The 15,597-nt window shown below is 41.6% G+C and overlaps 1 protein-coding gene across 1 annotated transcript; it reads right to left on the bottom strand.

Moving 5' to 3' along the window:
* Positions 1 to 2,947: 2,947 nt before the first annotated feature.
* Positions 2,948 to 7,015, bottom strand: LOC130704422 (insulin-like growth factor-binding protein complex acid labile subunit). Its single transcript, XM_057525848.2, has 2 exons — positions 6,653 to 7,015; positions 2,948 to 5,080 (listed from the first exon to the last, which is right to left on the bottom strand). Exon 2 carries the CDS (start codon positions 4,793 to 4,795, stop codon positions 2,960 to 2,962), a length of 1,836 nt encoding a protein of 611 aa, XP_057381831.1. The 5' UTR covers positions 4,796 to 5,080; positions 6,653 to 7,015; the 3' UTR covers positions 2,948 to 2,959.
* Between the last annotated feature and the right edge of the window lie 8,582 nt (positions 7,016 to 15,597).

The following is a 15,597-nucleotide window of genomic DNA, read 5'->3' as shown; positions in this document are numbered from 1 at the left end:
AAAAATTTGTTATTTTTTAACAACTCCTGGAACTGGTTTGTGCGTCGTAGATGCACCACTTCTTTAGTGCTGATTGAGGAAAATTGAGCTGTTTCATACGTTTCCTTGTCTAAAAGAAGAAGAGGAAAAAAAAAAAAGAGATCCTTGTTGAACATTTTTCTAAACTTTTCCCGGAATGTTTTCCCATCCTCTGCCTTTCGGATAGAAGGCACTGAGGTGTGATCAAGTATTTTTTTTTTTTTTCTTTCGAAATGCTACAAGAGCCTGCTACTGAATTCCGAGTTTGAAGGGGACTTGAAACGAGGCTCAAATCAGGCAGAATTCGCGAGGCTGTGATTTTGATAGTCTTTCAAATGGGGAGGAGAAGAGACTGGCCGCCATTTTCTATCTAGTAAAAAAACTGTGCGATAGCAACATTGGAAACTTGAATTTTAGATTGAAAAAAAGGGGGGGGGGAGGGAGGGAGGGAAATTGAATGGTTTGAATATGTAAGAAGGGGACTGATATATACACTGTAGAGGGAGGAGACACTTGAAACTGCATTCAGACTAGCTGAAAAAAATTCTCTCTTTAAATCTAAATCTCTCGTCTTCCAATAGTGGTCGTCTTGTTGAGCATCGCTGATCGTTTTTATTCCAACAAAAGATTCTCCTTTTTTTTCTTCTTCTTCCCCCAACTGAAAAATAAAAAAAGAAAGATGAGGGTGTGCTGGCTCTTCATCTGTTCCTTTCTTTTGCGTCCTTGTCCACTTTAAAAGACATTTCCAAATGTTCCAAACGAGCCCGAAACAGAACAGCAGTCTATCGAACTAGGAAAATGGGGACGCAACAACAAACGAGCGAATCGAACGCGCTCTGTTGTCTTGTTTAAAAGAAAGCTTTGCTTATTGTTATTATTGCGTGCTCTCCTTGAGAGATATTTTCGGCGTTTCTCGTGTCCAGCAAGCCCCAACTGACCCGTCCGAATGAGAAATCGGGGGGCAGTACGCAACGAACTGTCAAAGAGTTGAGAAGAGACTCCACCAATAGCCCGTTGGCTCGGTCGCTTGTAATTGACGTCATTCGTTAATGATGGCTTTAACGCGTTTAGACTGCCCTTAAGTTTCACGCGCGAGAAGAGGAAGAAAAAAAAAAATAATTTGAAATTATTTTTTTTTTTTTGATTGAAAGTCCTGATGAAACGATGTCGAAAACGGTAGAAACGAACAGCGGTTGCTATTGTTATGAAAATGCATGCCATGTAGACGGGTAAAAAAAAAAAAATAAAATAAAAAGATTTAGCTGCGTTGCGGAAGAGGGGACGACGCGACGGGATTGAAAGGTACCGATAATAGATTCCCATTTGGTCAAGGATCGTAAATTGTACCAGCGGGAATAGAATTGGGTGGGCCCGTGAGAGAGAGAGAAAATATACAACAACTTTTGACCTCTTCTCTCTCTTTCTCTCTCTTTTTTTTTTTTTTTTTTTTTTTTATCATCGTCTGCGGTTGACGATAGTTCCATGCAAATAAATTATAGATACGCATTGTGTGTGTGTGTATTCTATTTTTCTCCCCTAACCAATATTCGACAACAAAAGGAAGAAAAAAGACATAAACACTCGTTTTTTTTTTTTTTTACGATACACTCGTCGATGAAGTCCATCGTTTCAACTTCCCACGATGCAATTCGCTATAGGCTTTTCAATAGGCTCTTGGTAACGTATCAATCACGTTGAAGATTGGATTTCATTTTCGAATGCTGTGTCGCATTTTTCTACAAATTCCAATTCGAATTTGTTTATTAAAGAATTTTTCTTTTCAAAATGTTTTTCTCTGAATATATTTGTATAGACGATCTATACAGTTTGATGTAATGCGCATTGTCGTGTGCCGTAGTGGGTAGCGTTTTTTTTTTTTTTTTTTTTTTTTTTTTTTTTTTTTTAGGTTTATGACTTTTTATTTTGAAACGGCCGCGTGCCAAGAAACTTTTCAAACTTGTGACCGTTTGAACAATTTTCTTTTTTGTTGAGGATTTTTTTTGTTGTTGTTATGATCTACCCTCACCCCCTTGGGTGAATGAATAAATCAAAGCTTTAGGGGTCTGTTTGGTGGTCGTGGTGGTATATTAATAGAGCTCAACTCGTCTGCATATGCAGATGATGATAAATCAGAAATCAAGGCATTCAAATAAAAAACGAAGAAAACGACGAAGAAAGAAAAGAAAATCCAGGTCGGAATGTCTCGCAGCTATTGGTAATTCCCTGTTCACAATCGCCTTTTCGTTGTTTTTTTTTGTTTTTTTGTTGCTTTACATTGGGCCGTGTCCTGTCTGCGCACACAACTATCGTGTATAAATACATCGAGATGAGAGTCTAGTTCCTGCTAGATCCACTCATTCACTGCCAGTTGATCTACGCTCTTGTTTTTTTTTTGCTTGAGTTTTAAACCTAAAAAACTCGTAGGTCGTTCAATATCAGATACGTACTATGCAATGTATCGCGTTTCATTTCTCGTTTTTCTCTTTAATTTTTCCATCCTTGGCGAACGACACTTTTTGTTTAAAACCCAAAATAATTTGAAAATTCTGCATTATTTTTTTTCCTAAACGCGTTTTTATTCCTTTGTTTTTTTTTTATTATTTTCATTTTATTACATCGTTTTTTGTTTTTTTGGAGGTGGATAGAATGATAGCAGTTATAATACAAGACAGGATTAAAAGCGGTGGTAGAGAAAAATGGGGCGCAGGGTGGGTTAAGGTGCGGCACCGGGGCTCTATATGTACAGTCTCTACACACACCGACATTTAATGAAAAAGGACGGCTATATATATATATATATTTACTGTATATATATACTTCATATATATGTGCTATACACACATAGAAGAATTAAAACAAAAAAAAACAAAACAAATGAAGTAGGAAGAATGATTTCTTTTGTTGTTGTTGTTGTTGTTGTTGTTGTTACTATTGTTGTTATTTACACTGCGGTGACGGGAATTGGTTTAATATGCCCACCCGGATGGTAGACGTAGTCGTCGTCGTTGAGGAAATAATCGACCGTCTTTGGAAAGGACAACGTCTTGCTCTTCAGCGGAGGGCTGTCCGGCGTCTGGTAGAGATTGTGGTGATGCAGATGCTGTTCCAGGTGATCGAGGTGATTGGCGTGGCCGACGTGATGGTGGTGATGATGGTGGTGATGAAGATGCGGCTGGTGCAGCATGTTGTTTGTCATGTTCTTGACGTGGTGCGGATGCAAGACGGTCGTGGCCGGTAGGTGGTGATGGTGGTGATGGGAGGGGGCCGTCGACGAGCCGGAGGACGACGTCGACGACGACGAGGAAGGCGCGTGCTTCTGGTGAAGGCGTCGATGTCGCCAGCAGCACAGCAGCGCCACGGCCGTCACGACGATGACGACCAGGGCCGAGACGAGAGCGATGACGATGATTTGCGCCGCGTTCCAGCACAACAGATGCGACTCTTCCAGCTGGAAAAAATGGCGGCCGACTAGGGATTCCGGACCTTGGCAGATGATGTCTTTCATCGGCGCCGAAAAGGTGGCCGTCCGGTTCGGCGCTCCCGTCTGCTGTTCCTGCTGCTGGTGCTGCCACAGCCAGTGCATGGAACAGTTGCACTGCAGCGGATTCCCGCTCAGGTCGAAATGCTCCAGAAACGGCGGCCAGTTGTCGATTTTCGCCACCGTTTCCAGTCCGCTGCCGCTGAGGTCGACGTGGCGCAGCCGGCCGAGTTGCGACAGCATTTGCGGATCGAGCGCCTTCCACTGGCGATTGTTGGACAAGACGAGCGTCTGCAGCGTTGCATTGAGGAAGGCCATGGCATCCGGATGGATGGACTGCAAAGTTAAGACGTCGGACATGCGGAGCGTCTCCAATTCGAGGAGCTCGGCGAAGGCACCGGCTCCCACTTGACTCATGTAATTAGCGCTGAGATCGAGGGAGCGCAGACTGGCGCCCAGCGGCGACAGGGCGTCGTTGGGTACATACTCTAGCCGGTTGGCGCTGAGATCGAGCTCGGTGAGCCGGCCGAGCCCGTCAAAGGCAGCGTAGTGGATGTGGTGGAGCGTGTTATTGCTCAAGTTGAGCTGGCGCAGCTCGATCAAGGCACTAAGGCCGCCTTCGCCGCCGTCCAGCTGAGCCAGCAAGTTGTGGCTCAGGTCTAGGGTCAGCAAGGCGGCGCCCAGCGGCGTCCAGCTGGGCGACGGTGCCAACTGTTGCAAACGGTTGGCGCGCAAGTTCAAAGAGCGCAGACGGCCGAGCGAGGCGAAACACTGATCACTGAGCCTCTCGATCCGATTCTCACTCAAATCCAACTCGACCAGCATTTCCAGCTCGGAGAAGGAGCCGTCCTCGATGGCCGTCAGCTCGTTGTGCCGCAAATCCAGCATTTGTAGCTGGCCGAGCCCCTGGAACCCGTGACTGTCGAGGTGTCCGATGGCGTTGTAGCTGAGGTTTAGGGCCCTGAGCACCTTTTGCGAGCCGAGCTGGCGCTGGCCCAGCCCGACGAGGGCGTTGTGCGACAAGTCCAGCAGCTCGAGGTCGGCGTAAAAGTCGAGCGACTGCCGGATGGTGGCGATGCGGTTGTGTGCCAGACGCAGCGAGCGTAGAGCCGGATTGAGCAAGATGGGCACGACGTCGAGCCGCGACCCGGCGCAATCCGCCTCCAAGGCGTGGTCGTTACACTGGCATTGCGACGGGCAAAACGCTTCGGCTCCCATCAGCAGGAGGCCGCAACAGACGAGGCTAACGACAACAAAGGCCATCATCGACTGCCGGCCTTGTCGGTGCAGGACGGACATGTTGGTCGGCCGACGCGCTGCGCCAGACTGGCCAATAACATCATCCGCCGTTCACGTCTAAAGGACAAAACAATGGACTTTCTCACGGTCCAGTTCTTGTTTTTTTTTTTTTTGTTTTCTTTTTTGCTTTGATTGGCTTTCTTGTTTTTTATTTCAGGGGGGAGGGATGTCTGTTTGTGTGTGTGGACTAGTCCAGCAGCAGCAGGTCCATCTCGTTTCTTGTTTGTTGCTGTTGCTGCCGTTGCTCCTGTCGCTGTGTTTTAATGATTTTGAAAAGAGACAAACCTGTTGACGAAAAGGAAGGGAAAAAAAAACAACAAACAAACGAAGAGAGTTAGATTTTTTTTTTTTTTTTTTGGTGAAACATGACATTCCTTAATTGGCAGTATACGAAGAGAATAACGAGATTTCCCAACGGCATCCACCACTGATATCTGCCGTAAGCTATAAAATCTCCCAAATCTTTTTTTTTTTTTTTTTTTATCTCTTTTAATCCACCAAAGAATTTTTGTTTTTGTTTTTATTTATTTTTTTTTTTTTTTTTAGTTTGGATCGGGAAAAAAAAAGTCGATTTGAAAAAACCAAAAGAGGGCCGTCTATAAAAGCAAATGTGTATAAACGCACTGTGTAGGGAAAACTTTGTGTGTGTGTGTGTCGTCAGGTCATCCCATTTCGTTTGAACGCACGTTGACGATATTTTTCCTCCAGCAGAGAAAATGGCTATAACTATCCGTCTCATACGAGAATTTTTTGTGTGTTCTGCTATCACGATCGCCTTTTTCTTTTTTACGTCTATAATACCTCCGCTAGACACGTTGACCCCCTCCTCATCCTTCAGTTCCCTTTTTTTTTTTCTATATAAAAAGAAAAAGCCGTGAATATTCAAATTTCAAACGAAAAAAAAAAAAAAAAATCTTTGGCGTCCGGTTGGACGAAGGCGCCCACCACCCGTCGGGACTTGGACGTCGAAAGAGAAAAAAAAAAAAAAACTATACGGGGGGATTTTTAGTGTGTATACGTGCTCATCTCTTCCTTTCTCCCCCTCTCCTATCTCATTCTCACTCAGTCCAAGCTATTAAAATTTCATCGACACCTCATCTATATTGATAGATTCTTATCTCGATCTCTCGTCGTGTCCTTTTTTTTTTTTCTTCTTCTTCATTTTTTTTTTCTTTCTGGGAAGGCCAACAGCCAAACGGACAGCGTTTTCTAGAAGATGAGATAGGTGGTTAAAGAGCGAAAGAATGGGTTACTCGTGAATTATTCAAATTGTTCGGCCCGATATTTACGCCGGGGCTCCGTTGGAAATCGCGGGGAGGCAAATGTCTACGCGATTTTGGACTGAACGAGCTTTGAAATGGAGAACGGCCGTGATACTTGGGCGCTCCGGCACAGACAGTAGTGAGAGTGATGGGGCTAAACCATGTCGGCGTTAATGATTCATCAAGCCATCAGCCGGCGCAGGTAATGATTGCCAACGAACGAGGGAGAAAGGAGAGTCGGGCACACGCGTTTTCTAGTCACGCGACAGACACGCAAGTCTCCCTTTTTTCTTTTTTTTTTTTTTTACTCGTTGCCCAAAATCGGTGCCATTCAATCAAGTGCACGTCTACACGCGTATGCATACAAAACGATGCGCCCAGTGAAATAGTTAAATGCCATGAGAGGGGCCTTTCGACGAGGCTATAATGTTTAGGCTATAATGTTCGTAACAGAGGAATACAATCAGTTGTGCGCCACGCTCTTTCACCCGTGAATTTGACGACGTCAGAATTTCCTAATCTTTTACGACAAGTCCGTATTCTTCCGTAACTGTTTGTTTTTTGTTTTGTTTTGTTTTGTTTTGTTTTTGTTTACCTCTTTGATTTCAGTCGATGGGAAGGGACGGAGGATGTTTCTCGTCGACCACTTTTTGCGTTTCACAAAATGATTTTGCTTCGGAAAATATCACTCGTTCCAGACGGATCAAAGATTAAAGTCTTAACTTCAAATCCCATCCACGCACACACACGCCAGAAAAATCACAGTGGGTGGAAGAGACACAAATCACGATTTCTACACTGTTCACGAAATAAAAATGTGCGTGTTGTTTTGTTTTGTGTTTTTTTTTTTTTTTTTTTTTTCAAATGAGGCACTCGTGGAAAAAAAAATGTACACACAGAGACGTTGCAAGTGCTGGCATCAGCAGAGGGCACAGTTTTTGTGGTGGTGCGGTGCGCTCGGATCAGAGTCCCAGCCACGAATGACCGATCTGGCTTACTGAGCGCTTGTATTTAGCAGCTGGAGTGTGTGTGTGTGTGTGTGTGTGTGTGTGTGTGTGTGTGTGTGTGTGTGTGTGTGTGTGTGTACTATCCTATCCTTTTTTTTTTTTCTTTTCCCTGCACTAGAGTCTCCTTTCTTTTTTTAAACAAGCTGAGCAAAAGGGGGGGGGGGAGGAGAGCCCCCGGTGTGTGGGTACAACACATTCAGTAAAAGAGGGAGGAATACCAGAACAAGAGAAAAAAAGAAGAAAGAGGAGGAGGAAGGTGGCAAACAGGGAGGAATTGGGAGGGAGTTTTTCAACAAAAAAAAAAAAAAAAAAAAATATGGGCGTCTGGTCTCTGGGCTTTAGAACTTCATAAAAGGTGGTGCTAGTAGTAAGAAGGTAGTGGTGGATGAGGGATATAACGTAACGAAGGCAAAAAAAAAAAAAAAGATGAAAGGGGGAGAGAGAGAAAAACAGTAATAACCAGTGTGTGTGGCTCGAAAAGAATTCTTCCAGGGCTAAAAAGCTATAAGCAACTCGACACTCCTCTCCCTCCTTTTTTTTCTTTCAAAAATTAGTTTTTATTTGATATGGTGGCGAGAGAAAGAAAATTTCTTCACGAAAAATAAAAAAAGGGGGGGGGGATAAAAAAAAAAAAAACCTGAGTGGTGGTTTCAAATATTATATTAACCTATTTGGTGAATTTGATCCCTGCTTGTTGATGTGGGGAGGAAGAAGAAGAAGAAAAAAACGTGTGTTTACTGACACACGCGTAACATGTGGTTTTTGATTGGTGCCAATTAACGTTGACTAGAGAAGAAGAAGAAGAAGAAGAAAAATGAAATAAGGGCGACGACATCCATTACAACACAATCCTACCGGCTTATCATGCATTGCATGTCATCCGGTTGGATGCATTATTCATCCGGATCATATTTTCGATGGCGTGATGTATGTCTTGTCCCTATTCTATTTGCTTCTATCGACTCGTTTCAGATTGAGCGCATTCTCCAGCCATAACGTGAAAGATCAACCCCCCCCCCCAAAAAAAAAAAAAAAAAAAAAGGGAAGAAAGGAATACAAAAAAAAAAAAAAAAAATGTATTTAATCATACCATTGTGATTGACCATCGGCCAATATACCTCCCTTTTTTTTTTTTTTTTTTTTTTTCTTGATCCGCCGGAATGTTGCCGGCGCATTCCAACCCATCACACACATATTACAATTTCTTCTTTTCCCCCCTCTGCAACCAGCTGGACTGACTTGCTCGCCTATATCAGTGCGTGTAAATATACACTCAACTCTATCTATCTCCTTTTTTTTTTCTCTATGGTGTGTGTGTGTGTGTGTGTGTGTATGCATACACTAAAGAGGAATGCTATTGAACGAAACTGAGATCCCAAAACATTTTTCACTCACTTCTACTGGCCAAAAGTCTATTGGCTTGTGTGTCCTGTTGTCTGTAAAACCATTCACATCTATTTTTTTTTTTTTTATTTTGAAAAAAAAAAAAACATGTTATCAGCCATCCTCTCTTCTGAAGCGGCTCTTTGCAATGTCTAGAGTGGAAAGAGAAGAAGAAAAAAATAAAAAAGGATCTCTTTCCTTTGACCTCTCTTTCTCTCTTTTTTTTCTTCTTCTATTCTTTTGATACACGTACTCTTAACGTTATGCCTGTTATTGTTGTCCATTTATAAACACACACTCTGTGGCACTCACTTATGTGTGTGTGTGTGTGTGTGTGTAAAAGCGAGGATATATACACTAGTCTATACGACGGGCCGGCACGAATCGCCACAAGAACCGAAAAGGTGTGTGTTGCCGATGTGCAAACGAGAAGAGAGAGAGAGGGGGGGGGGGGGGGACATGTGGCACATCAAGAGGCCGAAGAGCCCCACAGCCGGCCCGGTCATCTATTTAACGACCGGAGCGGACGGGACGGACAGTTTTCTTTCTAATATACCTGACAATGAACATACCGTGTTGCGCGCCCCTTCTAATATGATACGCATCGAGTGGCGCATTTTTTTTTTTTCTAGCAGAGGGAAAAGAAAAAAAAAATTATTCGAATTTTTTTTTTTCTTTTTCTATAAAAAAAAAATTTAAAGGGGGGGGGGGATCTGTGATGTGTGTGACGGGTGTTTTTTTTTTATCTACCTTTAGAAAGAAAGAAAAAAAAAATGGAAAAGGGAGGAGAGTTTTCCGATTTTCAACGGTTCGTCATCGGATGAGTCGCGCTGGTCGAGTGGTACAAGCGCGGACGTTTGGGAGGGAGTTTTTGCATCCGTTCATGGATGCTCGACTTTATGCCGTTTGATGTTTCAAGTGTGAGAGGGGACCCCACTTTTTTTTTTTTCTTTTATTATTTATTAGAACTGCAGCTCCCCTATTGTGTGCGGAATGGGTTGTGAACACGTGATATGTTTGTGATCGTGTGTGTGTGTGTGTGTGTGTGTGTGTATCTATAAAGATATTGTGCCGTTCTGGTTGTTTCTTTTTTTTTCTTTTTTTTTTTTTCCCTCTTTTGTAACTAACTCTAAACTCTATTTTCGATCGCGTGTTCGTTCAAACACGGAGGCCCTTTTAGCGACTTCCTGCATTTTAGGGGGTCGTCGTTTACAGGCGAAGATTTGATTCCGCTATAACGTCCAATGTTTATTGTTGTTTTCTGTTTGCCGTGCCTTTTTTCTTTGGCCTTTCGATTGTTGACAAACTTGAGACGAAAACAAACAAAAGAGCCAAAGGCATTCTTCTTCGATTTCTCTGAACGTCGGCATGAAAAATTTTCGTCCAATCAAACGAAGGCGCCCGATTTCTTAGATACACACACACAAAAAAAAAATGTTTCGTTTTCTCCTGGTTCAGCTTTTTTTTTTTTTTTTTTTTTTTTTCTTCCTTGAAAACTGCAGCTGGATGTTGTTCTTCTATCGTCGTTATTGGAGCGAACCGAACGTACCCTTACGAGTTTCATATGTCAAATTCAGTTCGCTTGTATAGACGTTCGTCTTCAAAAAGTTCAGATGTCCATCCCTCCTCCGCACATCATCAAATGCGATTTTCTTTTTATTTGCGTTGGGCCTAAACGGACGTGTGGGTTCGTGATGTTAAGAAGATCATCAGAGCTGTGCATTCCTTTTTTTTTTTTTTTTTTTTTTTTTTTTTGCTCCCGAAAGTCCCTCATTTTTAGAAGAAGGAAAGCATTTCGCAGAGCAGTACAACAAAAGGGACACAGGAAACCTTGATGAGAAGCTGGAACATTCAGCGTGTCGTGATGGTCTACATAAAGAAAAAAAAGAAAAAAAAAAAGAAAGAGGAGAGCTACTAAACTCTTGTGATGTTGCTGTTCGCCATTGAAGATTGCATTTGAATAGAGGCGCAATAAGAAGATGAAAATGGATTCAATGGAAGATGACCATACACTCTTGCACCCATTCCTATTTGCTCTTGTGTTGCATACGCATTTCTTATTTTCTTTATGCGTGCACGGCCTCGTCTTTCAAATCTCCTTCTTTTGATGGGGGACATTCGAATAGTTTTTTCATTCATTTCGTAAAGCTCGATCTTTGGTATTTCAGCATTTTCCAAGAGGGTGGGAAATGAAAAAGAGGTTCGTTACACGAACCCAGCATGCAAGTTTCCCTTTTTTTTTATTTTTCTTCCCATTGCTCTGCTACGCGAGCCTGTGGGCGGTGTGGGAGATGCTGGCCCATTTTCTTCTCGCGTCTCTGTGCGTGAACGTTAGAAAATCCCAATCTGATGGCATTTCACGCCCTTGCACTGACTGTTTGACTGGCAAGAGACTACGCCGAATGGCGTCTATCTATGGGACAGTAGAGAGAGACACCGTCCATTTCTGGAAGACGACAAGTCCCCCTTCTCTCGACAAGAAAGAAAAATAAAAAAAAAGAGAGAGAAAGAGTCCAAGTTGATACATAAAGGACGAATGCCAGACATCAGCCGAAGCGTTCCGACTCTTTTCTCTCGTCCCAACTCTCTTAACTCAAGAACACGACAAGGTGTTGATGGAAATCCATTGGCAATAGGACGGAACCGCCGCTGTGGCGCGCATCTAGGAATCACGCGCACGTGTGTGTCCACCCCCTCGGCCTCTATCGCCAAGAACTCCACTCCATCTTGTCTTGTGTCTTCTCAGCTTTTTTTTTTTTTTTTTTTTCTAATTCTTTTCTCTTATTCTTTAAATACCTCTCTTTTACATCTTTTTTTTTTTTTATTATTATTATTATATTATTTCCTTTTATTTGAACTTTTTTTTTCTCCTTCAAAAGAAAAAAAAAAAAAAAAAGGAAATTTTTTTTTTTTAAAGACACACAAGACAAAAACAAAAATGTAAATAACTCTATTGACTAGATGCTTATTTGCTTTTGCCAGACGGGTCGACTCTAAATAAAGCCTCCCTCTGGCACTTGGTACGTTCGTTCCTTATGTCGGCATGGCGGCGGCGGCGGCGTCTTTTCTTTTTTTTTTTTTTTTTTTTTTTTTTTCTCTCTTTTTTTTTTTTTTCTGGGTTCGTCCCAAGACATTTCGACGTCTCATTCTTTTCTCTTCCCCGATTTTTCGAGCATTGCCGGGAAATTATAAGTCACCTCCATTGGTATAAAAACCACCAACGGGATGGTAACACACAGGCGACAATGGGGCAACTATTGCGCATTCGAATGCGCCATTTTTAATCACATATCAACGTCGAAAGCTCCCAAGACTTTTTTTTTACTTTTTCTGGGAACGGCGGTGACCGAGCCGTTTTTTCGAAGGTAATACAGACAGCAAAAAAAAAAAAAGAAAAAAAAAATACGCCCCTTTCTATTGCCGCCGAGTTGCGGAGGAAATTAAAATCAGGCAATTCACGTTACGCGTTCCGCAAAAAAAAAAAAACGAAGGAGACGATGAAGAAATAAATCTACGAAAAAGAAACACGAAAGAAATACGAAAGAACTGGCCAAAGAAATAGAAATTGCTGGCCGTTATTGAGACGGCGCTGTCCGTTTTTTTTTCAACCGTGTGGGAAAATGTAAAAAAAAAAAAAAAAAGAAAAAAAACGAAAACTTATTTCATCTCCTTTGCGCTCCCATCCGCTTGGCCCACCGCTCACACAATTCACCTTCCTCCCCCCCCCCCCCCAATGGTGCGCTTCCTGTTGTCAAATGTCCGGAAAATGCGTGTTTGAGATAGAGAAACTTTGCTCGAGGCAATCATCATCGTAATAGAGCGAGTAATAATCATAACAACATCAACAACAATAACAATAACAGTTATACATATATATATATATATATATATATGTGGAATGAAAAGAAAAGACCAGAAGTCTTGTATGCGCTGTTAGGTTTGCTGGTCGTAAGAGTTTATGTGTATGGGAAACCAGCGCAATCCTGCGCAAGACTTGGATGTATTGTTGCAACCCGTGTTGCTTTCCCTTTCTCTTTCCGGTTTCCGCAGCAACTGTCAACATTATTTTTCTCCGCACACATTTCTTAGTTTTCGAATTGACTTCGGACACAGCACAAAATGTGTACAGCGGCCCAGTGAAACGGCCCTGCGCACGTGTTGTAAAATGAATGAAGTGACAAGACGCCCCTTTTTATTATCCTTTTTTAAAAATATTACCAAGCATCGTATGGGGGGGGGGGGGGGGGGGGGGGGGTTGGAGGAAAGTTGAATTACCCTAAAACGGATGAACGAGGGGGGGCAGGTCGTCGTTACATCAAAGAAAACTCTCGTTTTTTTGTTTTTTTTTTAAATTGGTAAATACAAAATGGAAAGGGGTTTAGAGAAAGGCTTCGTCCTTCCCCCCTTTTTTTTAAGGATTACAAAAGCTTATTATTCTGGTTGCTTTTCGTTTAGGGATGAAAGAAAACAAAAAGTTCTTTTTAATGAACTTTCCCTCTCGCCTAGGAAAATTGAATTGAAAATTCACCGGCCGGCGCTGGCCCTCGCCTTGCCTGAAAAATGAAGTGAAAGAAAAAAAAAAAGGAGAAAACAAAGGGGAATTGGGGGGAGACAAACCAAACAGAGAGCTATAGTTTATGAATAGGGACGAAAATGATTGTTGGATCACGATTTCCTTTTTCTTTTTTTTTTTCTTCTTCTTCTTCTTCTTGACTTTGGCTATTACATATCTGACACTTTAAATCGGGAATCGTTTGGATAGGGTTCGTTACCGCCGACGGCCCGTCGAGAAACGCTGAGCAACAAAGGGGAACTGATGAAGATTATCGCGAATTCACACACACACACACAGGTGCGCGTGTAGATCGATTTAAAACATGAAAAGGCAACTGGTTCTGTATTCCTTTTCAGGGCTTTTTTTTTTTTTTTTTGCGCTCCAATGAGTTGAAATTTGTAATTTTTAAGATGAGAAATCGAAAGGGCGTGTACGCATAACACGTCAGGTGGTTCGTTTTACGTTCGACTAAATCAGTAACTTTTTTTTTTTTGCCCATTTTTGTGTTTTTAATTCTGTTAAAAAAAAAAAAAAAAAAAAAAAAGTGAGTTACCACAACGGGAATTCTTTTGTGTCCGATGTTGAACAAAAAGGGAGCGGCCGGATGCGATTGAACTCGTTAGTTAAGTCCCAATATAACCTATAACGGTCTGCTTTATTTCACATCAATAGGGATACACCTAACTGTGAACGCGTGTTTTGTTACACATCCCACAAGTATCTATTTTTATTTATTTTTTTTTTTTTTGTTGAAATATTAGATACGGTTTTGATTTCTTTCTTTGCCCAGTCATCAGCCGAGATGGGTATCGGCGTTTTTTTTTGTTTTGTTGTGTTTTTTTTTTGTTTTCTTTTCAAACAATTCTCCCCTTTCTATTGTTGCGTTTTTGTCTTTTTTCTTTTCAAAAGCAAAAACCATAGCGAGTCTGTTGTGACGCCATTGTTGGCTCCCACTCGAAGCCAATCGAGTTCTTTATTTTTTTGAACATCATCAATCCGACAATCGAAAGCGAAGGGAAACTCAATGTGAGAGGCTTGGAAAACAAAAGAGAGCTGGAGGGCCAGGTGATTGATATCCAAGTGATCTCCGTCTTTATACCACGTCACACACAACAGCACAAGTTATTCGATTCCAGCTCCTTTTCCCACCTTTCTTCTTCTTCTTCTTCTTCTTCTTCTTCTTTTTTTCTCTTATCCTATGTGAATATCAATCAGCACGCAATGGGATTCTCTTCTATCGGTCAAGTACTTGCGTGCATCTAAACACACCACGGGGCCAGCTGAATGGAAACCCCTCAAAAACATTGCCGTCACGACGTTGGACGACGACACTTTATTTTATTTTATTTTATTTTATTTTGTTTTTTTTTTACTTGGAAAAAAAAAAAATTCTTTTTAAATCGTCACGCATCTGCGAGCAAATCGCCAGTTATTCCATCTTTTTATCAATTGCTGCCTGCGTCTATAGCGAAATATTGTTTTCATGAAATTCGATGTGAAAGCTTTTTTTTTTTTTTTTTTTTTTTCTTTTTTTTTTTTTGTATGGAGACTATTTAAGTGGAAGAACAACCCTCTTTAGTATTGTTAATAATGATGATATATAGGAAACCATCTTTCCTCACAGATGAATGCGTCCATCAAGCCTAATAGGAACAAGCAGATTTAGCTATATTCAAACTTCTAAAAGCAGAAAAGAAAAAGAAGCCTCCCTCCGTGTCTCTTTTTTATTTTTGCTCCTCCTTTAAATATAGTTTTTTTTAACCCTCCGGTTTGTTGTTTACTTACGTGGCCTAAGCTATTTTTTTTTTTTTTTGTCTGTGTGTATGTGTGTGTGTGTGTGAGCGTGCACACTACAAATAGGGGTGAAGACAAGAGGGAGGTGCACACATTTTCTGTACATAGTCCTGAAGGAAATTTCCGTTGAATGACTCGGAACAAAAAAAAAAAAAAAAAAAAAAAATTAAATGAATGCCGCCGTTAACAAACAAGGGCTGTTCTCTCCGGTTCATCTTTTGACTATGTTTCTAATGTTTTATTAGCTCGGTTCTATGTAATTTTTTTTTTTTTTCTTTCGGTTATTTCCTTTGTTGCAGATTGAGAACGGTTGAAATTTTTCGTTAAAGAAAAAAATAACTGGATAATTGATGATCTCTTCCGACTTTTAGCGGCCAATTAAATGTCGGTCTATCGGCCAGTCCCAAGTGGTGGACTGCTACATAGGAAAGAGAAAGAAAAAAAAAAACAAAAAAACCAAATCGACCTTTTTATCTGTTTTTCCTCGTCGATTTTCCCCGGTCAAGGAAACCCCAAACTAAAAGCTTCGCCTACAGGATATCTAATAAACTAAGTTTCTCTTATTTATTTTCATTTTTTTTTTTTTTTTTTTTTTCCTTCTTTCTTTTTCCCTGCACCTGTGGGGGGGTTCTTCCGGCCTTCGTTAAAAGTACTATGAGAATAGGGAGGTTATATACTGTATATATTTTTTTAGCGCGTCCAGATCCCATGGATGCGGTTGTCGGTCTGCTATGAATGCGGATGTATCTAGCTGTGTGCAGCACACAGAAACTTGTACAGCGCCACGGAGATAAATGGCTT

The sequence above is a fragment of the Daphnia carinata genome, chromosome 7, assembly GCF_022539665.2.
Source record: "Daphnia carinata strain CSIRO-1 chromosome 7, CSIRO_AGI_Dcar_HiC_V3, whole genome shotgun sequence".
Classification (NCBI taxonomy): Eukaryota; Metazoa; Arthropoda; class Branchiopoda; order Diplostraca; family Daphniidae; genus Daphnia; species Daphnia carinata.
Note: the sequence above shows the minus strand (reverse complement) of the source record. Positions and strands in the feature narration are given on the sequence as shown.

Coding starts and splice junctions, on each gene's coding strand:
- LOC130704422 (XM_057525848.2), bottom strand. CDS start 4,795: ATGTCCGTCCTGCACCGACAAGGCCGGCAGTCGATGATGGCCTTTGTT.